General features: G+C 42.1%; 1 protein-coding gene across 3 annotated transcripts in view; it reads right to left on the reverse strand.

Annotated features, from left to right (window-relative positions):
* The window catches only part of fibcd1b (fibrinogen C domain containing 1b), a 322,405-nt gene that overhangs the window by 141,711 nt on the left and 153,851 nt on the right, over positions 1 to 26,843 (reverse strand). For all 3 annotated transcript variants that reach the window (XM_031809373.1, XM_020465256.2, XM_031809372.1), the window contains exon 6: positions 6,933 to 7,029. In XM_031809373.1, the coding sequence (XP_031665233.1) occupies positions 6,933 to 7,029 (97 nt within the window). The remainder of the gene's footprint in view (positions 1 to 6,932; positions 7,030 to 26,843) is intronic.

The raw sequence follows: 26,843 nt of genomic DNA on the forward strand, positions 1-26,843 counted from the left end.
CTCGCACACCGAATCAGCGTATTCGTCAATATTGTTATCTGACGCAATACGAAACATGTCCCAGTCCACGTGATGGAAGCAGTCTTGGAGTGTGGAGTCAGCTTGGTCGGACCAGCGTTGGACAGACCTCAGCGTGGGAGCCTTGTTTTAGTTTCTGTCTGTAGGCAGGGATCAACAAAATGGAGTCATGGTCAGCTTTTCCGAAAGGGGGGCGGGGCAGGGCCTTATATGCGTCGCGGAAGTTAGAGTAACAATGATCCAAGGTCTTTCCACCCCTGGTTGCGCAATCGATATGCTGATCAAATTTAGGGAGTCTTGTTTTCAGATTAGCCTTGTTAAAATCCCCAGATACAATGAATGCAGCCTCCGGATAAATCGTTTCCAGTTTGCAGAGAGTTAAATAAAGTTCGTTCAGAGCCATCGATGTGTCTGCTTGGGGGGGGATATATACGGCTGTGATTATAATCGAAGAGAATTCTCTTGGTAGATAATGCGGTCTACATTTGACTGTGAGGAATTCTAAATCAGGTGAACAGAAGTATTTGAGTTCCTGTATGTTTCTTTCATCACACCATGTCACGTTAGCCATAAGGCATGCGCCCCCGCCCCTCTTCTTACCAGAAAGATGTTTATTTCTGTCGGCGCGATGCGTGGAGAAACCCGTTGGCTGCACCGCCTCGGATAGCGTCTCTCCAGTGAGCCATGTTTCCGTGAAGCAAAGAACGTTGCAGTCTCTGATGTCCCTCTGGAATGCTACCCTTGCTCGGATTTCATCAACCTTGTTGTGAAGAGACTGGACATTGGCAAGAAGAATGCTAGGGAGTGGTGCACGGTGTGCCCGTCTCCGGAGTCTGACCAGAAGACCGCCTCGTTTCCCTCTTTTTCAGAGTCGTTTTTTTGGGTCGCTGCATGGAATCCACTCCGTTGTCCTGTTTGTAAGGCAGAACACAGGATCCGCGTCGCGAAAAACATATTCTTGGTCGTACTGATGGTGAGTTGACGCTGATCTTATATTCAGTAGTTCTTCGCGACTGTATGTAATGAAACCTAGATGACCTGGGGTACTAATGTAAGAAATAACACGTAAAAAAAACAAAAAACTGCATAGTTTCCTAGGAACGCAAAGCGAGGCGGCCATCTCTGTCGGCGCCGGAAGTTTAAGGTAGTGTGTATAAGGTAGTTGTTGTGAAATTGTAAGGTTAGATTACTCGTTGGTTATTACTGCATTGTCGCAACTAGAAGCACAAGCATGTTGCTACATTCACATTAACATCTGCTAACCATGTGTATGTGACAAATACAATTTGATTTGATTTAGTGCTAGGGCAAAAACCAAAATGTGCCCCCCCAGGGATCCTGATGAACGAATTTGGGAAAACCTGACATAGACTGACCAGGTAAAAGCTATTTTCCCTATTGATGTCACCTGTTAAATCCACTTCAATCAGTGTAGATGAAGGGGAGGAGACGGGTTAAAAGAAGGATTTTTAAGCATTGAGACAATTGAGACATGGGTTGCGGTCCAAACACTTAAAAGACACAGCCTATCCCCTCAGATTAAGTGGACACTGCTGATGACGTATCATGACGTCTGAAGAGTATACACCCTTGGTCGGAAATCCGTCACTCCTTAATCCCGCGACGATTGTGTTTTCAGCCACTGGTAGCTTGTGGGTGCTTTATATGCGCTACAGTCTATTACGAGTGCATGTCTACTTATACTAAATATATAATTATTAATATACACCTACTGTGTGATCGCTAGCAAATTTATTAGCTAACTAACGTTAGCCTGCTTAGCTGGAACTTCTGTAAAAGGGAAATGTTTTATTTCTACCAATTCCAAAAGATATCCAAACAAAACATATTTACTTTGTATGAGACGTGTTTATGCCGTCATGTGCATTAGTAGCACAATTTCTAACTTATTTGCATTCATTTTTACTTAAACTTGTATGCTGACTTCTCCATTGATGTTTTTTAAAAGTTTTCCCTGACTTTTCTTAGTGGATGTACAATTGTTACAAATTGAATTATGGGGCGTTTCAGGCCCCGGAGTGAACATAATTGTACACTCGCTATCACGCCCTGACCTTAGAGATCCTTTATTCTCTATTTTGGGTTAGGTCGGGGTGTGACTAGGGTGGGCATTCTAGTTTTGTTATTTCTATGTTGGCCTGGTATAGTTCCCAATCAGAGGCAGCTGTCTATCGTTGTCTCTGATTGGGGATCATATTTAGGCAGCCTTTTCCCACCTGTTGTCTGTTGGGATCTTGTCACGTATCGTTTTGCTCTTTATTGTTTTTGTGAGTTTCATTTAAAAAACATGTGGAACTCTACGTACGCTGCGCCTTGGTCCGATTCTTACAACAACATTCGTGACACTCGCAAAGCCGACTAAAAATAAATGCTGAGGGGCTTACGTTGCAAACTTCCCTTGCTTGGCTAATCATTTGGACCGCCCTCCAAGATGGCGAGGGCGATTCCCCCAAGGGCATAAGTGTATGAGGGTGTGTCTTTTAAGTGTTTGGACCGCATCATGGATTGTGTATGTCTGTCATTCAGAGGGTGAATGGGCAAAATAAAATATTTAAGTGCCTTTGAACGAGGTATGTCAGTAGGTGCCAGGCACACTGCTTTGAGTGTGTCAAGAACTGCAACCGCTGCAGGGTTTCTCACACTCAACAGTTTCCTATGTGTATCAAGAATGGTCCGCTACCAATCGACCAGCATTCCTGTGGGAACGCTTTCGACACTTTATAGAGTCCATTCCCCAACAAATTGAGGCTGCTCTGAGGGCAAAAGGTGGTGCAACTCAATATTGGGAAAGTGTTCCTCATGTTTTGTACACTGTGTATAATGGTTGGATGTAAAATTGACACACTTCTATTTATATACAATAGTTCAGCGTAAAATGTGTGTAGTTGTGCTGTGGAGTCCCTGCTGTTTTGGAAGATTGTTACACCTTTGCTGAGAGGCTGGTACTATGGGCTGGGGAGTTAATTTACTGAGTTTCTGGTGGTGTTTTTTTTTATTGATCTGAGAGGTGAAGACCCCCCCCCCCCCACACACACACACACAGAGAAGGGGGTACATTGAGAGAGAGAAACTAGAATGAAGACAGGTGGTCTTCACTTATGGATGAGTCACAGATGGCATAATATATTCCAATTTTGAGTTAAGTGAGAAAAGGGGTAAACTGTCTGTGTGAGCTAAACTCAGTTTACAGCCTTATTCTAAAATGTATTAAATCGTTGTTTTCCCTCGTCAATCGACACGTCTATTTAATAAACTACAACTGGCATCTTTCAAAAAAGTGTCATTGCCAACCTCCCTAAACCAATTGTAGACCTCTACCACAGCCCTCCTACATCGGACAGAGGCAGAGAGAAGGACAGAACCAGCAGGAGAGGATGAGGGCCGTGCCTGCTGGCTATAAAATGAATTATCAAGTGTTTTCTCGACCCTGCTGTGTCCAAAGTGCTCTCTCTATATAGCTCTCCCTCTCTCCCTCTCACCCTCTCTTCCTCCTGCCTGTGGTTTTTGGAGAACTCGACAATCTCAGGGTTCTGACACAGACAGGACTGTCATCCCAAAAGGCTAGTCTTTGAGTTTTGGGCACCTCCCAACACACAGACAGACAGACAGACATAAATGCATTCCCGCGCACACACCTCTTCTCACCTCTCCAGCAATCACATGTACTTACAGCGCTAAAGGGGTTTAACATCTCAATTATGGCACGACAAAAGCGCTAAACTCTGCGCCTTGGTTATATTTTTTTTGTTGCGTCGATGGCCAGGGAGAGGGAGAAAGGAAAGAGATTGGGGCAAAAAAAACAACGCTTTTCCTCCTTTGTTCCCTCAGCGGTCGTTAGTTTGTCTTTAACGAGCCGCTGCAAAAGATGGGATGACCTTTTCTACATCAGACGGAGGTGGAGATATCACATTACAGCTAAACACACTGCAGATACAAACCCAGAGTCACCTACCTACACAGGCAGAGCATAGTCTGAGAAGAACTGTCTGACAACTACATGGACAGTCTACAGTACACACTACTACTTCTACAGATACATGGGCAGAACACACCACAGTACTGCAGATACACAGTGCCTTCAGAAGGTATTCAGATCCCTTGACTTTTTCTACATTTTGTTAGGTTACATCCATAATCTAAATTGTATTAAATAGTTTTTTTCCTCATCAATCTACACACAATACCCCTGTTTTTAGAAGAAAAATATGTAATTTATTACAAATAAACTGAAATATTACATTTATATAAGTATTTAGACACTTTACTCAGTACTTCCATTTAAAAATGATGGAGGCCAATGTGTTCTTGGGGACCTTTAAGGCAGCAGAAATGTTTTGGTACCCTTCCCCAGATCTGCTCCTTGACACAATCCTGTCTTGGAGCTCTATGGACAATTCCTTCGACCTCATGGCTTGGTTTTTGCTCTGAGATGGTGTTGAATTGATTTTACCACAGGTGGACTCCAATCAAGTTGTAAAAACATCTCAAGGATGATCAATGGAAACACGGTCCACTTGAGCTAAATTTCGAGTCTCATATCGAAGGACCTGAATTCTTACAGTTGAAGTTGGACGTTTAGATACACCTTACACCAAATACATTTAAACTCAGTTTTTCACAATTCCTGACATTTAATCCTCGTAAAAATTCACTGTTTTAGGTCAGTTAAGATCAATTACTTTTCTTAAGAATGTGAAATGTCAGAATAATAGTAGAGAGAATGATTTATTTCAGCTTTAATTTCTTTCCTCACATTCCCAGTGGGTCAGAAGTTTACATACAGTCAAAGAGTATTTGATAGCATTGCCTTTAAATTGTTTAACTTGGGTCAAACATTTTGGGTAGCCTTCCACAATTTTCCCACAAAAAATTGGGTGAATTTTGGCCCATTCCTCCTGACAGACCTGGTGTCAGGTTTTTAGGCCTCCACGTTCGCACACGCTTCTTTAGTTTGACCCACACATTTTCTATGGGATTGACTTCAGGGCTTTCTGATGGCCACTCCAATACCTTGACTTTGTTGTCCTGAAGCCATTTGCCACAACTTTGGAAGTATGCTTGAGGTCATTGTAAATTTGGAAGACCCACTTGCGCCCAAGCTTTAACTTCTGATGTCTTGAGATGTTGCTTCAACGTATCTACACAATTTTCCTTTCTTCATGATGCCATCTATTTTGTGAAATGCACCAGTCCCTCCTGCAGCAAAGCACCCCCACAACATGATGCTGCCATCCCTGTGCTTCACAGTTAGGATGGTGTCCTTCGGCTTGCAAGCCTCCCCTTTTTCCTCCAAACATAACGATAGTCATTATGGCCAAACAGTTCCATTTTTGATTCATCAGACAAGAGGACATTTCTCCAAAAAGTACAATCTTTGTCCACATGTGCAGATGCAAACTGCAGTCTGGTGTTTTTATGGCAGTTTTGGAGCAGTGGCTACTTCCTTACTGAGCGGCCTTTCAGGTTATGTAGAGATCGGACTCGTTTTACTGTGGATATAGATCATTTTGTACCTGTTTCCTCCAGCATCTTCACAAGGTCCTTTGCTGTTGTTCTGGCATTGATTTGCACTTTTCGCACACCAAAGTACATTAATCTCTAGGAGATTTCGCACCAAAGTACATTCAGCTCTAATGCATCTCCTTCCTGAGCGGTATGACAGCTGCATGGTGCCATGGTGTTTATACTTGCATACTATTGTTTGCACAGATGAACGTGGTACCTTCAGGCGTTTGAAAATTGCTCCCAAGGATGGCCCAGACTTGTGGCTGTCTACAAAAAAAAATCTGAGGTCTTGACGGATATCTTTTTGCTTTTCCCATAATGTCAAGCAAAGAGGCACTGAGTTTGAAGGTAGGCCTTGAATTAAATTCACAGGTACACCTCCAATTGACTAAAATTATGTAAATTAGCCTATCAGAAGCTTCTAAATGACATAATTGACATAATTTTCTGGAATTTTCCAAGCTGTTTAAAGGCACAGTCAAGTTTGTGTTTGAAAAAAGCTGTTTCTGTTTTTTGTTTTTAATACATTTGCAAACAATTATAAAAAACTGCTTTAGATTTGTCAATGCGTTATTGTGTTTAGATATCTGAGGAAATTGTATTATTTAATCAATTTTATATTAAGGCTGTAACGTAACAAAATGTGGAAAAGTCAAGGCTTCTGAATACTTTCCGAAGGCACTGTAAGATCACACTAAGATCATCTACTGGCAGCCCAGTATGGCTGCAGGACAGGACACACTGTAGCAGATACAGTACATAGTTACACAGGCAAGCAGTTCTGCAGTACTGAAGATACAGGACAACAGCAAAGCAGGCTACGTCTACGGAACACACTTCTGAAGCTACAAAGAAAAGTACACACTATTTAGTCTGTAAGCAGACAGCTTGGACTCCAGGAACATGCAGGCACACTAAGAACAGGCTTTATGAACAAAGCACAGGAAAGGAGAGTGAGAACAGGGCTGGGAGACAAATGGCAAGAAAAGAAGAGAGAGAGAGAGAGTGAGGGAAGGAAGGGAAGGGAAGGGAAGGAAGAAAGTGGATGGCGCAGGAAGCAGCAGCAGCAGCTTGTAAATCCCTTTCTAGCCTGTACACTACTTTATATTTCACGGACTAAGAAGACAACTACACCCTCTGAATGGGGAGTAGGAAGAGTACTCTGTGGTGCTCTGACAGTCTCCTGTTGTATCTGTGGTTAAATGTGTTTAGATGAATAATCGTGACTTTGCCTCAAACCACATTTACTACCCACATTTACCCTCATGGTCCTGAGTATGTTATCAGCACTCAAATCATTATCCTACTCAGCTATGGTCCTGGAACCAAGAATTGGGCCAAGGTGCTTCTTGATCATGCACTTACAAAAGGGACACACACACACTTACCGAGCCAGTGTTCTCCAGTGATTTTTCCAAATCCCTCGCGGTAGGGGTCCCATCCTCTAAAGAAGTTGACTGAGCCATCTTCCCTTCGCTGGATCACCTGGAGTACACAGACAAAGAGCAGGTGTAAAATAGTAAATATTGGCTACTTCTCAGAAAGTTTTGAACTGTCAAGATGAGTGAAACAAGGTTGTCCACTATCGGCATACTTATTTATTATTGCTTTCGAAATGTTAGCTGTTAAAATCAGATTCAACAATAATTTCAAGGGATTAGAAAATTAGGTGTCATTGTACGCTGATGATTCATGTTTTCTTTTAAATCCACAACTAGCATACCTCCACAGCCTCATAGAGGATCCAGATAATTGTTCTATACTCTGGATTCTAAACTCTGGATTACGTATTTGATAATTACAAAATACTACTTTTACTTTACCATGTAGTTTACCAATAAAATGGTCTGATGGTGATGTACATATACTCGGTATGCATATTCCGAAATAAATAAATGATCTCACTCCAATAAATGTTTATAGAAACTTTGAAAAACTAGATAAGATCTTGCTACCATGGAAAGGTAAATATCTTTGTATTTGTGGAAAAATTACCCTGATTAACTCTCTAGTCATATCCCAGAGTACCTATTTACTTATGGTCTTGCCTACACCTAGCAAACAGTTTTTTTAAATTATGTGAGAAAAAATGATTCCATTTTATTTGGCACGGCAAGCCAGACAAAATAAAATGGGCCCATTTATATAATGAACATGAATTCGGAGGACTTAAATGTTTAAATATTGAAGCATTAGACCTCTCACTAAAGGCTTCAGTCATACAAAAGTTATACTTAAATCCGAAAAGGTTCCCTAGCAAATTAATAAGAATATCTAAAACCTATGTTCAAGAAAGGCCTTTTTCCCTTCATTGAATTTAATCCACCAGAAAAGACAGAACAAATAATACAACAAATATTGTGGTTCAACTCAAACATACTAATTGATAAAAAAAACTATATTTTTTTAATAAAAAAAAAGGTAAACTCTTTATAAATTATATCATAAATATGACTGGTGGAGTTGTCATACATGCAGCTAACTAAAACATATGGAAACATCTGCTCTACCCACAATTAGAACCTACTAATTTTGGAATTACCGCGAAAATGAAAGTGGAAGGGGGAAAAGTAAGGAACTTGTCTGTCGGCCCTGCACTTGGGCTCCCGGATGGCGCAGAATTTTAAGGCACTGCATATCAGTGCAAGAAGCGTTACTACAGTCCCTTGCTCAAATTCAGGCTGTATCACATCTGGCTGAGGTTGGGAGTCCCATAGGGCAGGTCACAATTGTTCCAGCGTCATCCAGTTTTGGCTGGGGTAGGCTGTCATTGTAATTTTGAATCTGTTTTTAACTGACTTTCCTAGTTAAATAAAGGTAATATATATCTATATATTCTAATTTAAACACCACGATTGGTTAAAGAAAATTGTGCTAAAAAAATAAGTATACCAGTTTCATTTAAGGACCCAAAAAATTGACAGCCGTGCCATATAGACTGCAAAATAGTTGGGAAGAGAATTTTGACGTACCGATTCCATGACACATGGTTTATGAACTGATAAGCAAAACGACGCCGGATTCGAAACGTAGCATTTTTCAATTTAAATTGCTATTCAGAATTCTTGCATCCAACAGAATGTTATTTATATGGGGGATACAACCTTCCCAGCTCCACTTTGCTGCGAAGAGGGAGAATCATTAGATCATTTGTTTTGGTACTGTCTATGTGTGTTTTGGTACCTGGAGCTAACCCTGCAGATAGAATTACTGGGCGATCTGTCATAGTCAATTGGTCAATAATATAATAACACTTTTAGCAAAAAAAAGTTTTTTAAATGTACAATCTGTAGAAACAATGAGATTGGAAAGGTTCAGAGCTTTTGTGAAACATCAATATGGATGGTGTTAAGAGATAGATGGGAAGGGGTTGAATGGAGCTGAAGGTAGGGACTAATAACAACTAATAACAAGAAGATAACTAATGTTTTTTGAAAGAGTACAGTTTGAAAGATATGTCAAATGGAAATCAAATATATGGGAGAGGTTGAAGGTAGAGGAAGGACAAGAGTTAAAAACAAATAAAATACAACTATTGTAAAATAGACTCTGTTCATAAAATGTATATAGTATGAATGAGCTGGAAATAAAGGCCTAAGCGTTGCTGTTCTCTAGTTTGCTCCAATTGGGGGAGGGGTGGTAGGGTTGGAGAGAAATAAAGTACTTTTTTTTTTAAGTGTATGTATTTATATGTATGTATGTATGTATGTATGTATGTATGTATGTGTGTATGTATGTATGTATGTATGTATGTATGTATGCACTCTACAGTTGAAGTCGGAAGTTTACATACACTTAGGTCGGTGTCATTTAAACTTGTTTTCAACCACCCCACAAATTTCTTGTTAACAAACTATAAGTCTTGCTCATCCTTGGGAGCAATTTGCAAATGCCTGAAGGTACCACGTTCATCTGTACAAACAATAGAACGCAAGTAAAACCCCCATGGGAACACGCAGCCGTCATACCGCTCAGGAAGGTGACGCATTCTGTCTCCTAGAGATGAACGTACTGGCAGATGAACGTATCGGCATAACCTGAAAGGCCGCTCAGCAAGGAAAAAGCCTTTGCTCCAAAATCGCTATAAAAAAAAAGCCAGACTACGGTTTGCAACTGCACATGGGGACAAAGTTCGTACTTTTTGGAGAAATGTCCACTGGTCTGATGAAACAAAAATAGAACTGTTTGGCCATAATGACCATCGTTATGTTAGAGGAAAAAGGGGGAGGCTTGCAAGCCAAAGAACACCATCACAACCATGAAGCACGGGGATGGCAGCACCATGTTGTGGGGGTGCTTTGCTGCAGGAGGGAGTGGTGCACTTCACAAAATAGATGGCATCAGGAGGAAAGGAAATTGATGTGGATATATTGAAGCAACATCTCAAGACATCAGTCAGGAAGTTATCCTCTCTGGGATATGTGGGAAGCTAGCATCCCATCTGGCCAAAAGCCAGGGAAACTGCAGAGCGCCAAATTCAAATAAATTACTATAAAAATTGAACTTTCATGAAATCACACATGCAAGAGAGCAAATTAAAGCTACACTTGTTGTGAATCCAGCCAACATGTCAGATTTCAAAAAGGCTTTTCGGCGAAAGCAAACAATGCTATTATCTGAGGATATCACCTCCGTAAACAAAGAGAGAGAAGCATATTTCAACCCTGCAGGCGCAATAAAAATATAATTCATGCCTTACCTTTGATGAGCTTCTTTTGTTGGCACTCCAATATGTCCCATAAACATCATAAATGGTCCTTTTGTTCGATTAATTCTGTCAATATATATCCAAAATGTCCATTTGTTTGGCGCGTTTGATCCAGAAAAACACTGGTTCCATCTTGCGCAACGTGACTACAAAATATCTCAAATGTATCTGTAAACTTTGCCAAAACATTTCAAAGTACTTTTGTAATACAACTTTAGGTATTTTTTAACGTAAATAATCAATAAAATTTTTGACGGGATGATCTGTGTTCAATATGGAAGGAAAACAAACTGTAGGTAGCTTTCTGGTCACGCGCCTCTATCTAACAGTACACTTCAAGTTACCCTCATTCAAGACGGCCGTACTTCTTCATTACACAAAGGAAAAACCTCTACCAATTTCTAAAGACTGTTGACATTCAGTGGAAGTGATAGGAACTGCAAGAAGGTCCCTTAGAAATCTGGATTTCCAATGAAATCACATTGAAAAGAGAGTGACCTAAAAAAAAAAAAAATCTGAATGGGTTGTCCTTGGGGTTTCGCCTGCTAAATAAGTTCTGTTATACTCACAGACATGATTCAAACTGTTTTAGAAACTTCAGAGTGGTTTCTATCCAAATCTACTAATATGGATATCTTATATTCTGGGGATGAGTAGCAGACAGTTGAAATTTGTTTATGCATTTCATCCGGAAGTGAAAATATTGCCCCCTGTCACCAAGAAGTCAAAGCATGGTCGCAATTCACCCAACTTATTTTGGGAAGCTTGTGGAAGGTTACCTAAAACGTTTGACCCAAGTTAAACAATTTAAAGGCAATGTTACCAAATACTAATCGAGTGTATGTAAACTTCTGACACACTGAACATGTGATTAAAGAAATAAAAACTGAAATCATTCATTATCTCTACTATTAAATTGACATTTCACATTCTTAAAATGAAGTGTTGATCCTAACTGACCTAAGACAGGGAATTTTTACTAGGACTAAATGTCAGGAATTGTGAAGAATTGAGTTTAAATGTATTTGGCTAAGGTGTATGTAAACTTCCGACTTCAACTGTTTGTATGTGTATATGTATGTATTTATAAGTCTATGTCTGTATGTGTATGTGTATGTATTTATATGTGTGTAAATATACAAACTCATCAAAAAAACAAACAGGACCCTGTCTTTCAAAGATAATTCATAAAAATCCAAATAACTTCACAGATCTTCATTGTATATTGTTTAACCTTTTTGGGATAGGGGTCAGCATTTTCACTTTTGGATGAATAGCATGCCCAGAGTATACTGCCTCCTACTCTGTCCCAGACGCGAATATATGCATATTATTATTAGTATTGGAAGGGAAACACTCTGAACTTTCTAAAACTGTTTAAATGATGTCTGTGAGTATAACATAACTCATATGGCATGTGAAAATCTGAGAAAAATCCAACCAGGAAGTAGGACATCTGAGGTTTGTAGTCTTTCAAAGCTTGGTCGACCGAATACACATTGAGATATGGATGAGGTTCCACTTCCTATGGCTTCCACTAGATGCCAAACTGCTTTAGAAACTGTTTTGAGGATTCTACTATAAAGGAGGGGCTCATGATGTCACGAACCCCGCTTCCTGAGTCTGTGTTTGCCTGTGTTTCTGTCCTGGAGTGTGTTTCCGGTGTCCTGGAACGCACCCTGTCTGGTTGCCGGGCAGATTAGCTAGTTGGGAGATTGATGTTCACCCGCACCTGTATCCCATCAGTAATCTGCACACCTGTCCTGATCATCACCTCTCCCCTTCAAAAGCTCTGACCTGACATCCATTCCCTGCCGGATCGTTAGCCATGAACAGTATGTTGTGCCATAGTATCAGCCTCAAGTTGGATAGAATTTGTTTTGTTGTTTTGTACGTCTTGCTTGCCTTCAACTTACCTCCGTTTGTTCTGTCTTCAGTTACTCACCCGGATCATTTACCCCATTCCCGCCTGGTCATCAGAGGATTCCGCTTCCCCATTGGATCCACCTATTTACTCCCATCAACTCACCACCGCTGCCCGCTACGCCACCTGGATGTATCTACCCACTCACATTCACTTGTAAATAAATACTCACCTTCTTCCTACTCTCCTTGTCCTGGTCTGCTTCTGGGTTCGATTTTGAAGAAACGTGACAGAACGATCCGGCCAAGGATGAACCCAGCGGACCTGGATTCCGTTTGCCATGCCATTACCCAGCAGGGGAAGACACTGGGACAACACAAGACGGCGCTACAGGAGATAGCGGGTGCAATCCAGAATTTATCTGCTAGCTTGACACAAATCCAGGATCAGCTCAGTTTGCCGGCGATTCATTCACCACCTGTTTCAACCATCTCACCTGCCGTGTCTGATGCGGTTTCCTTCCGTGAACCCAAGGTACCGACGCCTGATAAATATGAAGGGGATTTGGGAAGATGCCGTTCGTTTCTTATGCAGTGTGGGTTAGTGTTTGATCTGCAGCCCCATTCTTACGCCACTGACAAGGCTAGGATAGCCTTTGTCATTGAACTGCTGCGTGGAAGAGCTCTGGAATGGGCTTCAGCCGTTTGGGAACGACAGGAGACCTGCATGGCTTCATACCAGGAATTAACGGGAGAGATGAGAAGGCTTTTTGACCATCCAGTCCGAGGTAAGGACGCAGCTAAACATTTGTTCACTCTTCGCCAAGGAGCTTGCAGTGTGGCAGACTTTGTGATAGAATTCAGGACATTGGCTGTGGAGAGTGGTTGGAATGAGGAATCACTACAAGCGTTTTTTTACCAGGGGTTGTCGGAGCAACTCAAGGACGAGCTGATCTCCTATCCAGAGCCTAGTGACCTAGATAGTTTGGTTACCTTAGCTATTCGGGTAGATAATAGAGTCCGAGAGAGAAGGAGGGAGAAGCAGTGGGGTCCATCTAATCAATCTGAGACTCGGTTACCATTCGGGTCAGGAAGTGGTAGCTCGGGACATTACATCTCCGTTTGTCCTCAGCGCCCGTTAAACTGCTCGGCTCGTTAAGTTTGGGAGGTTTGTTAGCGAGCCAGTTTCAACCTCTCAAGAGCCCTGTCAGACCTCGTTTTCCTGCTACCCTCATAAATAAGAATCAGAGTTTAGCGATTAACGCTTTCATCGATTCAGGTGCCGATGACAGCTTCATTGATGCCGACTTAGTGGAACAGCTGGGGCTTTCCAAGGAGCAACTACCGGAAGCCATTGAAGCAACCACTCTGAACGGCAGTAGTCTGGCACGGATCACTATGAGGACCGAACCGGTTAAGATGTTGTTGTCGGGGAATCATTCAGAGGTTATTTCTTTTTTCATTTTGCCTTCCCCCCAGGTTCCTCTGGTTCTTGGATACCCCTGGCTAAGAGAACACAATCCTTCGTTCGATTGGGTGACTGGTAAGGTGACTAGTTGGAGCATTGAGTGCCATGCTAACTGCCTCAGGACTGCCTGTTCTCATGCTGTCCCCAGTCGGGTCAGTGAGTCTGCTCATCCTGATTTGTCCCTGGTTCCTGAAACATATCATGAGTTGGATGAGGTGTTCAGTAAGCAGAAAGCTCAGTTACTTCCTCCCCACCGACCTTATGATTGTACAATTAAGCTGTTCCCTGGAGCTGCCTTTCCCAAGGGACGGTTATACAGTATTTCTCGACCTGAGCAGGAAGCCCTGGAGACCTACATAAAGGAGTCTCTTGCTGCAGGTCTCATTCGTCCCTCATCTGCCACTGGGATGTCCCCCTTCCAATGCCTGTACGGATACCAACCTCCCTTGTTTCCTTCTCAGGAGAGGGATCTTTCGGTTCCTTCTGTCCAGGCCCACATTCGTCGTTGCCACCGGACCTGGCATCGGGCCAGGAAGGTTCTCCTTAGAGTTTCTGACCGGTATCAGATCCAGGCGAATCGTCGCCGTATTCCTGCTCCCGCTTACACCATCGGAGATAAGGTTTGGTTGGCTACACGGGATCTTCCTCTACGGACTGAGTCGAGGAAACTGTCACCGAAGTTCATTGGTCCGTTTGTGGTGGAGAGAATCATTAACCCTGTTGTGGTCCGACTCAAATTGCCGGCAACGCTTCGAGTACACCCCACTTTTCATGTCTCCTGCCTCAAGCCGGTTCTCATCAGTCCTCTGTTGCCCCCTCCTCCTCATCCTCCTCCTCCTCGGATGATCTGAGGTGGTCCTGCCTACACGGTGCGCCGCATAATGGATTCCAGACGGCGGGGTCGAGGTTTCCAATATCTCGTGGATTGGGAAGGATATGGTCCAGAGGAGAGGAGTTGGATTCCTCGGCGTCAGATCCTTGATGACGACCTGCTTCGTGACTTCTACCGCCTCCACCCTGGCGCTCTAGGTAGTCCGCCCGGTGGCGTTCGTCGGAGGGGGGGTACTGTCACGAACCCCGCTTCCTGAGTCTGTGTTTGCCTGTGTTTCTGTCCTGGAGTGTGTTTCCGGTGTCCTGGAACGCACCCTGTCTGGTTGCCGGGCAGATTAGCTAGTTGGGAGATTGATGTTCACCCGCACCTGTTTCCCATCAGTAATCTGCACACCTGTCCTGATCATCACCTCTCCCCTTCAAAAGCTCTGACCTGACATCCATTCCCTGCCGGATCGTTAGCCATGAACAGTATGTTGTGCCATAGTATCAGCCTCAAGTTGGATAGAATTTGTTTTGTTGTTTTGTACGTCTTGCTTGCCTTCAACTTACCTCCGTTTGTTCTGTCTTCAGTTACTCACCCGGATCATTTACCCCATTCCCGCCTGGTCATCAGAGGATTCCGCTTCCCCATTGGATCCACCTATTTACTCCCATCAACTCACCACCGCTGCCCGCTACGCCACCTGGATGTATCTACCCACTCACATTCACTTGTAAATAAATACTCACCTTCTTCCTACTCTCCTTGTCCTGGTCTGCTTCTGGGTTCGATTTTGAAGAAACGTGACACATGAGACCTCTTTGAGTCAGTGGTCTGGCAGAGAGCCTCGGTCTCATGACGCTCGTTTCCGACAGAGTTACCTCTCGTTCCAACGCTTTTCTGAAGACAAAATAATTCTCCGGTTGGAACATTATTGATGTTTTTTGTTAAAAACATCCTAACAATTGATTCCATACATCGTTTGACATGTTTCTAAAGGACTGTAACGGAACTTTTAGAGTTTTTTTCTGGACGAAATGTTCGCCTCATGAAGATGGATTACTGGGCTGAACACACTAACAACAAGTGGCAATTTGGACATAAATGATGGAACGTTATGGAACAAATCAGTCATTTATTGTCGACCTGTGATTCCTGGGAGTGCCTTCTGATGAAGATCATCAAAGGTAAGTGAATATTTATGGTGTTGTTTCTAACTTTGTTGATTCCAAAATGGTGGATATTCCTCTGGCTTTTTTGGGCTCTGAGCGCGGTTCTCGGATTATGCTTTTTCCGTAAAGTTTAAAAAAAAATCTGACACAGCGGTTGAATTAAGGAGAAGTCTATCTTTAATTCTGTGAATAACACTGGCATCATTTGTCAATGTTTATGAGTATGCCTGCAAAATCACTGGATGTTTGGAATCAAAACATTACTGCACGTAAAGCACCAATGTAAACTGAGATTTTTGGATATAAATATGCACATTATCGAACAAAACATACATGTATAACATGATGTCCTATGAGTGTCATCTGATGAAGATCATCAAAGGTTAGTGATTAATTTGATCTATATTTCTGCTTTTTGTGACTCCTATCTTTGGCTGGAAAAATGGCTGTCTGTTTTTGTGACTTGGCTCTGACCTAACATAATCACATGTTGTTTAAGCTCTAAAGCATTTAAAAAAATTGGACATGGTGGGTAGATTAACAAGATGTTTATCTTTAATTTTCTATTGGACTTGTTAATGTGTGAAAGTTACATATTTCAAAAAAATATTTTGGAATTTCTAGGGTTGCATTTTCAGCTGAATGTTGTCGAGGGATTCCTAAAGGTTAAACACGGTTTCCCATGCTTATTCAATGAACCATAAATAATTAATGAACATGCACCTGTGGAATGGTCATTAAGACACAATTAAGGTCACATTTATGAAAACTTTTGACACCAAAGAGGCCTTTGTACTGACTCTGAAAAACACCAAAAGAAAGATGCCCAGGGTCCCTGCTCATCAGCCTGAACGTGTCTTAGGCATGCTACAAGGAGGCATGAGGACTGCAGATGTGGCCAGGGCAATAAATTGCCATGTCCGTACTGTGAGACGCCTAAGACAGCGCTACAGGGAAACAGGGCGGGCAGCTGACTGTCCTCGCACTGGCAGACCACGTGTAACAACACCTGCACAGGATCGGTACATCCGAACATCACACCTGCGGGACAGGAACAGGATGAAAACAACAACTGCCCGAGTTACACCAGGAATGCACAATCCCTCCATCGGTGCTCAGACTGTCCACAATAGGCTGAGAGAGGCTGGACTGAGGGCTTGTAGGCCTGTTGTAAGGAAGGTCCTCACCAGACATCACGGACAACAATGTCTCCTGTGGGCACAAACCCACCATCGCTGGACAAGACAGGACTGGGAAAAAGTGCTCTTTATTACGTGTCGCGGTTTTGTCTCACTAGGGGTGATGGTCGGAATCGCGTTTATCGTCAATGAAATGAGAGGTACACCGAGGCCTGTACTCTGGAGCGGGATCGATTTGGAGGTGGAGGGTCCGTCGAGGTCTGGGGCGATGTGTCACAGCATCATCGGAATGAGCTTGTTGTCATTGCAGGCAATCTCAAAGCTGTGCATTACAGGGCAGACATCCTCCTCCCTCATGTGGTACACTTCCTGCAGGCTCATCCTGACATGACCCTCCAACATGACAATGCCATCAGCCATACTGCTTGTTCTGTGCGTGATTTCCTGCATGACAGAAATGTCAGTGTTCTGCCATGGCCAGTGTTCTGCCATGCTGGATAGGAGGGTGAGGGCTATGGCCATTCCCCCCAGAAATGTCTGGGAACTTGCAGGTGCCTTGGTGGAAGAGTGGGGTAACATCTCACAGCAATAACTGGCAAATCTAGTGCAGTCCATGAGGAGGAGATGCACTGCAGTACTTAATGCAGCTGGTGGCCACTCCAGATACTGACTTACTTTTGAATTTGACCCTCCCTTTGTTCAGGGACACATTATTCAATTTATGTTAGTCACATGTCTGTGGAACTTGTTCAGTTTATGTCAACGTCATTGAATCTTGTTATGTTCACACATATATTTACACATGTTAATTTTGCTGAAAATAAACGCATTTTTTTTTGCTGAGTGTATATATATTTGCAAAAAATATTTATGGGTGATTGAAAGTGATGCAGACAACTACATTGGCGGAAGCTACAATCTATCTGCAATATTAAAGCTGATCTACCCTCTAAATTAAATGACAAAGTATAAAAAATATTAAAGAGCAGGGGTTAGAGGTCATGGATACAGAACACCAGACACAGGTCATACAGTTGTTAGCCCATATGAAAAAATACTATAGTGTATACTTTTGTAGGAATACTATAGTATTCACTTTAGTGTTTTTGCGGACTTTACTGTAGTATACTGTCGTATTTACAGTTTTCTATAGTATACATACTGCAGTAAAAAAAGACTAGTATATACTATATTAATTGTTGTGTTTTTGCAGACTATAGTACATACTATTGTGTTTTTGCAGACTGTAGTATGTTGTAGTGTGTTTGTTCTCATTTAGCTAGTTTTTTTATTAACTGTAGGGAACACAATATATAGTCTATACTAGGCGTGTAGGTTATTTTACAGGTTGCACAAATTGGGACATGGGGGAGGAGAATGGGCAGGGTATATGCAAATTGAATGCTGTATTATTTATTATAGTAAATGCGGACTGTTGTGTTTTTTCAGGCATTTCTGTAGTATTTACTAAACTTTTTTTGTGTGGATAATACTGTACTACACAATTACTACACATGGTGGGAGGGATACAAAAGTGTGTTGTGTAGTCTCCTACAGTATACTATAGTTTACTACAGAATTCTAAGGTAAGTACTGTGAAAATCTACAGTAAACTGTAGTATTTTTTAAGTGGGGGAGTTTAAAGGTCGGAGAGTGGGTCTGGGGTCAGCAGTGATACACTTCCTGACTGCTGTATCTTTCCAATAGTTAGATGAGTCACAGTGAAGTGCACAGTCAAGTGCACCAATCTTGTAGATCTAAGGACACCATTAAAATGTTATCTTCTCTCCGTCATAAATGCTTCTGCCCTCACCAATATCTAATGCACACGCTCTTCCCTTCTGAAAGGCCATTTGTCGGAAGCTAATAAAGGGAATCCATCAAATCTTGATTGACTTTGTCATAATAAAATAATCCGAACTCTAGCACTAGGTGAAAATGACATTATCCTTCACCCACTGTAGCACTATGAATGAAATTAAATTAATTATATCAGGCTAAGTGATGTGTGAATAAATAGAGTGAAGCTTTGCATAAAAGAGACCTTTCAGGATGGAAAACAAAACAAATATACAGAATATTTTCGATGACATGGCTCAGACTGGAGATGAAAGACTTAATAGAAAATAACTCACTGTAACATTCTGCAAGGTACTGTGTGTGTGTGTGTGTGTGTGTCTGTGTGTGTGTGTGTGTGTGTGTGTGTGTGTGTGTGTGTGTGTGTGTGTGTGTGCAATTGTATGCCTGTGTGCCTTTGCGCGCGTGTGTAGGCCTAGATATGTTTGTATATTAAATAAACTCCCCGGGAAAAATGCTGATGATTGGGTCATCACAAGCAGTATATGAACAGAAATTGGAAATGTGCTAGAGCTGTGAAAAACACATCTGAATGGAGAAACAGTCGGAATGATTACTAGTGAAGTTGCTGTTTGTTAAAGTGACACAGGCAATTCTCTGAGTCAGTTTGTGATCCACACCAATGAACCACCCACACCTCGACAAACATGATGAAAGAAATCTTTGTTTTTATCATAGGCCTACAGTTCAACTGTGAAAAGGTAGAAGTGTCGCACGGTTTTATAGGTAGATAGGCAAAAGGCATTTACGGTGCCAAAATGTTGGTTTTATTCACTAAAGTACGGTAGGCCTAGAAGTGGTAGGAATAAATAATAATTATGGCAGAAATAGGCAGATGATAAACAAAAATGTATGTCTTCAAAAAATCGAAATAAAAATGAACTCAACACAAAACCCAGATTTGGTGGGAATCAGGATACGTTAGACAAATATTATCTACAGGCTACCAACATGGATACTCTCACCCTCAGTGTTAGCCTCGTGCACACAAAACAGAATGTAAACGCTCCCTGGGAAAAACCATTGCTTCAACAAGCAGGGGTGCATACAACTAACTGGTTGAAATCTGGGATGTATGTTTCTCAAGCATGCGCGGGTGTAGTCCTAGGAAAGTCGTCTGCGGGTGAAGTCATAGTTAATTCAAGAGCACGTGGGAAATTAGGGACCAGTTGCCATCACATCAACCAAGAGCAATATGCTGAGGGGGTAGTAACATGGGAGCAGAGCAGATGGGTCTGGCATCTTGTAAAAAGATAGTAGCCTAGCCTTCCTTAATAATTGTGAGGATATGTGATGGCCAGAATGTTGTCTTGAATGGATTGCATTTCTTGATGGTCAGTTGCTTTCTGGTAGTTTTCCATGCTGTTCTTAGTCCATCTATAACACTGCTTCGTCCTGCGTTTTTTACTCTGTCCCATGTGGTTTGTTTCTCCCCTTTATAGATGTAGTCTTGCTATGGTCTGGTGTTAGTAGGGTGACCATGACTGACCGTAACACATCATGGATGAAGTGTTTGAAACACACACTGACTGAGTGCGACCTCTCGGACCCTGCTACATAGGGATATAGTACAGTACATAGCTGTACAGGGCTGGACTACACAGTGAGTGTTCTGGGAAAAAAAGATGTGTGATTTAAGAGCTGGTGATGTGTCACTGATTCATTCATATCATTCATATCTGTTTGTTTGAATTTAGGCTGTGTTTACTATGACCATGCTGGCAATTTAGAAAATGTTCTGTTAAAATCTCTAGTAGTCATATTGTCAAGATTGTTTAGTTTCCATAGCAGGCCTTTGTGCTCTACTCCTCTCATTCTCCCAGTAGGAGAGGTGGCAAAGGCCTTTGGGTACAGAGACAATCAAACGCAACAACAAGACACGAAACACAATAGTTCAAAACCCATCTCAGTAAATTCTCTTTTGTGGCATAACTACCTCTCTATCCCTCTGTCCCTCCCTCCCTCCCTCTCTAGAACGGAGGAGAATAGTGCAAATTGAGTGAGTGATGATAGGTATTAGAACACGATGGAGAGGCTTTTCTTTTCACTTGCTCTCTCACTCTCACTCTCTCTCTCCTCTTCTCTCTCTCTCTCTATCTCTTCCTCACTCTTACTCTCTCGCTCTCACATTCTCCCCCTCTCTCTCCCCCTCTCTCTTTCTTTCTCTCTCTCTCTATATATATCTTTCTCGCTCTTTCTCTCTCCTCTATGCCTCATTCTCCCTCTCTCTCTGAATTCCACTACCATTAGCTCTAGCCCGGAGCCAGCAGGGTAGCAGTGAGGTTTAAAATGCAACAGGGAGACCATGAATCCTTTCCTCCAAATCAAACACGAATCACATCCAGCAAAAAGAAACAAACCACCCTCCATTCGTTTCACCAAAGCAACTCCAACGATGTGGCTGAGTTCTGTCAGACAGACCTTTGCTTTTACACACTTTCGCCTGCTGATAATAACTCATTTCTCTCCATTCCTGTGCACTTCGCCAGCGCCCTTTCGAGAAAGATATCTAACGACTGTTATCTTGTTTCTGAAAGAGCTGAACTCTGCTTCACTGTTTCGCTGGAAGCACCTGAAAGAGGAGTCAGAGATGTCTGACAGATACAGATGTGTACTTCAGGGTGTAAGGAAGTGTAAATAGAGAGTATCTAGAAGAATGTGAGCAGTGGCGTGTTCAGGGTGTGGCCACGGCCCACCCCTGAAATCTGATTGGCCACTGTCGTGACTTTACTTTCATTAATCTGATGACTATTATTTATCGAATAAACAAATCATGTTTAATTGTTACCTGATTAAATTAACCTTCCTGTTGTGTTCATGTCACGTTAATTAATTATGTGATCCCGGGTCCAAAATGACTGCCCCATTACAGCTGATTATAAATCCATAATAATACATATATTATTATTATCGCCTAATGTTGTGTTCGATCTTTTTATCAACTTAAGTTCTTGTGAACATTACAAGTTTTGAACTTCTATTTGCTATTTATGGCCTGTAGGCCTCATTGGCCTGAGCTCATGCACCTTGTTTTTGAGTATACCAGAACTGCAAGAAAGCATCTTCACTGTCAGTTTCCTGGCCTCTCTCCTCCTCACTAGTGTCATGATCAAAGATATGATCAAGAGCCTCACATACAGTATCTCGTTTGGTCATTGTGCTGCATTGAATGAATTGCCACAAAAAAGCTCTATGTACCAGAGCTGCGAGAAAAGTGATCTATATTATTGAAACAATATTGCAATTGTTTGTGAGAAAGCCAACAGGTGTGGTTCTCGTAGGGGATATCTATTTGGGAACGGTTCCCGTGGGGGTTGCCATGGAAGCCAATACGGGGAGTGAGGTGTGTGTGTGTGTGTGTGTGTAAACACACATGCATGTGGGGGACTGGGAGAGGAAGTGTGTCCTTCTGATGAATGGGCATGTGCCTGAACTCAATTTTATATACTAGTTGTAGTCTCACCCATTTTTAACCGGGAACACCACAGGTGTACAAAAGTTAAATAAAACACCCAAAATGTAATGAAAAGCATCACAATGTAGTTTGTGTGTTCAGATGTCCTGTGTGGACAACATCATGGAGCCTTATGACAATCAGATTAAATGAACTACATTTTTCTGAGAGAAAACGTATAAATCGGTCCAATTCGACCGGAACACACCAGGAGGGTTAATCATGTAACGATTAACTTCATGGTGACATGGGGCATTATTTTCACGTCCGGGTTGAAATGCATGCCCAAATTCAACTGCCTGCTACTCATCCCCAGAAGATAAGAAATGCATATTATTAGTAGATTTGGATAGTAGACACTCTGAAGTTTATAAAACTGTTTGAATCATGTCTGTGAGTATAACAAAACTTATATAGCAGACGAAACCCAGAGGACAAACCATTCAGAGTTGATTTTTTTGAGGTCACTCTCTTTTCAATGGGTTTTCATTGGGAATCCATATTGCTAAGGGACCTTCTTGCAGTTCCTACTGCTTCCACTGGATGTCACCAGACTTTAGAAATTGGTTGAGGTTTTTCCTTTGTGTAATGAAGAAGTATGGCCATCTTGAATGAGGGTAACTTGAAGTGTGCTGTTAGATAGATGCGCATGACCAGAAAGCTAGCTACAGTTTGTTTTCCTCCTGTATTGAACACAGATTATCCCGTCTTCAACTTTATCGATTATTTACGTTCAAAAATACCTAAAGTTGTATTACAATAGTGGTTTGAAATGTTTTGGCAAAGTTTACAGGTAACTTTTGAGATATTTTGTTGGAACTGGTGTTTTTCTGGATCAAACGCACCAAATAAATTGACATTTTGGATATATATCAACGGAATTAATGGAACAAAAGGACCATTTGTGATGTTTATGGTACATATTGGACTGCCAACAAAAGAAGCTTGTCAAAGGTAAGGCATGAATTTGTTTTAATTTCTGCGCTTTGTTTCGCGCCTGCACGGTTGAAATATACTTCTCACTCTTTGTTTACTATGGTGCTATCCTCAGTTAATAGCATATTTTGCTTTAGCCAAAAGTAAAGGTTGGCTGGATTCACGACAAGTGTAGCTTTAATTTGCTATCTTGCATGTGTGATTTAATGAAAGTTTGATTTTTTTAGTAATTTATTTGAATTTGGCGCTCTTCATTTTCCATGACTTTTGGCCAGGTGGGATGCAAGCGTCCCACATATCCCATAGAGGTTAACTCATTAGGAATTTGGGGCACCACGAGAGCGGTGGTTTAAAAAGTTGCCATCTCCCAAATTAAACTCAAAGGTCTTTACCTGTCACATCCATAAAACAGTCAACATATTATTCATAACCTCGTATCATATCATCATTCTGAACAGTCGTAACCTTCTGCATCTGCAAAAACCCCAGCCTTACTGATGATTCAGTATGACACGAATTGGTTTAATTATCTATTTACTAGCTAATTAAATGATAACACAGGATAAATATACACACTTAAATACATTAGAAACAGGTCCCTAGCAGACTGACGGCTTGTATGGCGGCTTGTTACAAAGAACATGAAGAGGAAGAGAGAAAGAGATACTTATCGTTGACACATTTTAAGAACTACTCTCACATTAAATATATACTTTGCACCCGAACCGCTGCCTGATTGGAGTAAGAAATGATGACAGTAGTAGAATACATTGGATTGAAGAGTACTAGAATGGTCCCACTTAAATTTGCTTTCCTACAGTGGTTCTTCCTTTTTAAAAATGGTGTCATATTGCAGCACACCTTGCATTCTGTGACACGTTATTTAATTGTCAGCCATTTTTTCTGTTAATGCAAGTAATTTCTAGTTTGACCACCAGAGGGTATCTTTGAGAAGCATTTGATAGCCTTCCATATTGGCATTACCAGATAATTTTAAACCTTTCTTGTAATAACATGGTACAGTTAAAGTCGGAAGTTAACATGCATCTTAGCCAAATACATTTAAACTCAGCTTTTCACAATTCCTGAAATTTAATCCTCGTAAAAATTCCCTGTCTTAGGTCAGTTAGGATCACCACTTTATTTTAAGAATGTGAAATGTCAGAATAATAGTAGAGAGAATTATTTATTTCACCTTTTATTTCTTTCATCACATTCCAAGTGGGTCAGAAGTTTACATACGCTCAATTGGTATTTTGAAGCATTGCCTTTAAATTGTTTAACTTGGGTCAAACCTTTTGGGTAGCCTTCCACAAGCTTCCCACAATAAGTTGGGTGAATTTTGGCCCATTCCTCCCGAGAGAGCTGGTGTATCGTCAGGCTTGTAGGCCTCCTTGCTCGCTCACGCTTTTTTAGTTCGGCCCACAAATTTTCTATGGGATTGAGGTCAGGGCTTTGTGATGGCCACTCCAATACCTTGACTTTGTTGTCCTGAAGCCATTTTGCCACAACTTTGGAAGTATGCTTGGGGTCATTGTCCATTTGCGACCAAGCTATAACTTCCAGACTGATATCTTGAGATGTTGCTTCAATATATCCGCATAATTTTCCTTTCCTCATGATGCCACCTATTTTGTGACGTGCACCACTCCCTCCTGCAGCAAAGCACCCCCACAACATGATGCTGCCACCCCCATGCATCACGGTTGGGATGGTGTTCTTTGGCTTGCAAGCCTCCCCCTTTATCCTCCAAACATAACGATGGTCATTATGGCCAAACAGTTACATTTTTGTTTCATCAGAACAGAGGACATTTCTCTAAAAAGTACAATCTTTGTGCCCCATGGGCAGTTGCAAATCGCAGTCTGGCTTTTTTTATGGCGGTTTTAGAGCAGTGGTTTCTTCCTTGCTGAGCGACCATTCAGGTTATGTCGATATGGGACTCATTTTACTGTGGATATAGATCATTTTGTACCTGTTTCCTCCAGCATCTTCACAGGATCCTTTGCTGTCGTTCTGGCATCGATTTGCAATTTTCGCCCCATCATCTCTAGGAGAATGAACGCGTCTCCTTCATGAGCGGTATGATGGCTGCGTGGTCCCATGGTGTTTATGCTTGCGTACTATTGTTTGTACAGATGAACGTGGTACCTTGAGGCATTTGGAAATTGCTCCCAAGGATGAACCAGACTTGGGGAGGTCTACAATACATTTTCTCAGGTCTTGGCTGATTTATTTTGCTTTCGCCACGATGTCAAGCAAAGAGGCACTGAGTTTGAAGGTAGACTTTGAAATACATCTACAGGTATACCTCCAATTGACTCAAATTAGCCTATCAGAAGCTTATAAAGCCATGCCATAATTTCCTGGAATTTACCAAGCTGTTTAAAGGCACAGTCAATAAAGTGTATGTAAACTTCTGACACTCTGTAATTGTGATACAGTGAATTATAAGTGAAATCATTTGTCAGTAAACAATTGTTGGAAAAATTACTTGTCATGCACACAGTTGATGTCCTAACAAGACAAGTTTTAATGACTCCAAGTGTATGTAAACTTCCCGACTTCAACTGTATATGTCACACCCTGATCTGTTTCACCTGTCCCTGGGATTGTCTCCACCCCTTCCAGGTTTCACTTATTTCACCAGTGTTTTTATCACTGTGTTTCCTTTCTCTCTGTGTCAGTTTGTCTTGTATGTGTCGTCAAGTCAACCAGTGTGTTTTTCCCTGTACTCCTTTACTATTCTCTTTTGTTAGTCCTCCCAGCCTGATCATCCTGCCTGCCCTGACCTTGAATCTGCCTGCCATTTAGTACCTATTGGACTCTGAACAGGTTTTGACCTTTTGCCTGTACACGACCATTCTTTTGGATTAATAAACATTGTAAGACTCCAACCATATGCCTCCTGTGTCTGCATCTGGGTCTCGCTTTGTGCTTTGATAGTGCGAACTGGCCATGACAGGCCCAGCAGACTTGGACCAGCTCTGCCACTCTGTGTCCCTGCAGGGAGCCACCATTGGGAGACATGAGGAGTTTTTAACCTGTCTAGGACTGTGTTTCCGCTAGCGGACAAAACCGTTTTGTGTTCGTTTACCTTGACGACATCCAGTTTTTCCCCCGATCTGCCCAAGACTGACATGTACTTCATGTCAGACAGGTCCTTCAGCGCATCCTGGAGAACCAATTGTTCATGAAAGCAGAGAAGTGTGAGTTCCACCACTCTACTATCACCTTTCTGGGATATGTCATTGCAGAGGGCAATGTTCAGATGGATCCTGGAAAGGTGAAAGCAGTGGTGGATTGGCCTCAACCAATGTCCAGGATGCAGTTGAAACAGCCATTCTTGTTCTGGACTGACTATAAAAACTTAGAATATCTCTATACAGCCAAGCGCCTCAACTCCAGGCAGGCCCGGTGGGCGCTCTTGTTTACCAGATTCAACTTCACCATTTCCTACCGCCCAGGGTCAAAAAATGCCTACACAGTTCATCTACACAGTTCATCTACCACATCCTCTCGACCTCTGAAACCATTATCCCTACCTCATGCCTTGCTGCCACTGTGGATTGGGGTATTGAGAACCTGGTTTGCGAGGTGCAACGCTTCCAGCCTGGACCTGAAGAGGGCCCGGCTAACCCGGCTGTTTGTCCCTAACCCAGTCCGGTCCTGGGTCCTGGAATGGGCTCATTCCTCTAGGCAGACCTGTCATCCAGGTTCCCGTCGTACACTAGCATTCCTCTGACAATGTTTCTGGTGGCCCACAATGGTACCTGACGTCTCTGCCTTTGTCGCCACATAAACAGTGTGCGCTCAGAGCAAGACTCCACGGCAAGCCCCTTCTGGCCTCCTTCAGCCCCTACCGGTCCCTCATCGTCCCTGGTCTCA

Source organism: Oncorhynchus kisutch, linkage group LG29, assembly GCF_002021735.2.
Source record: "Oncorhynchus kisutch isolate 150728-3 linkage group LG29, Okis_V2, whole genome shotgun sequence".
Lineage (NCBI taxonomy): Eukaryota > Metazoa > Chordata > Actinopteri > Salmoniformes > Salmonidae > Oncorhynchus > Oncorhynchus kisutch.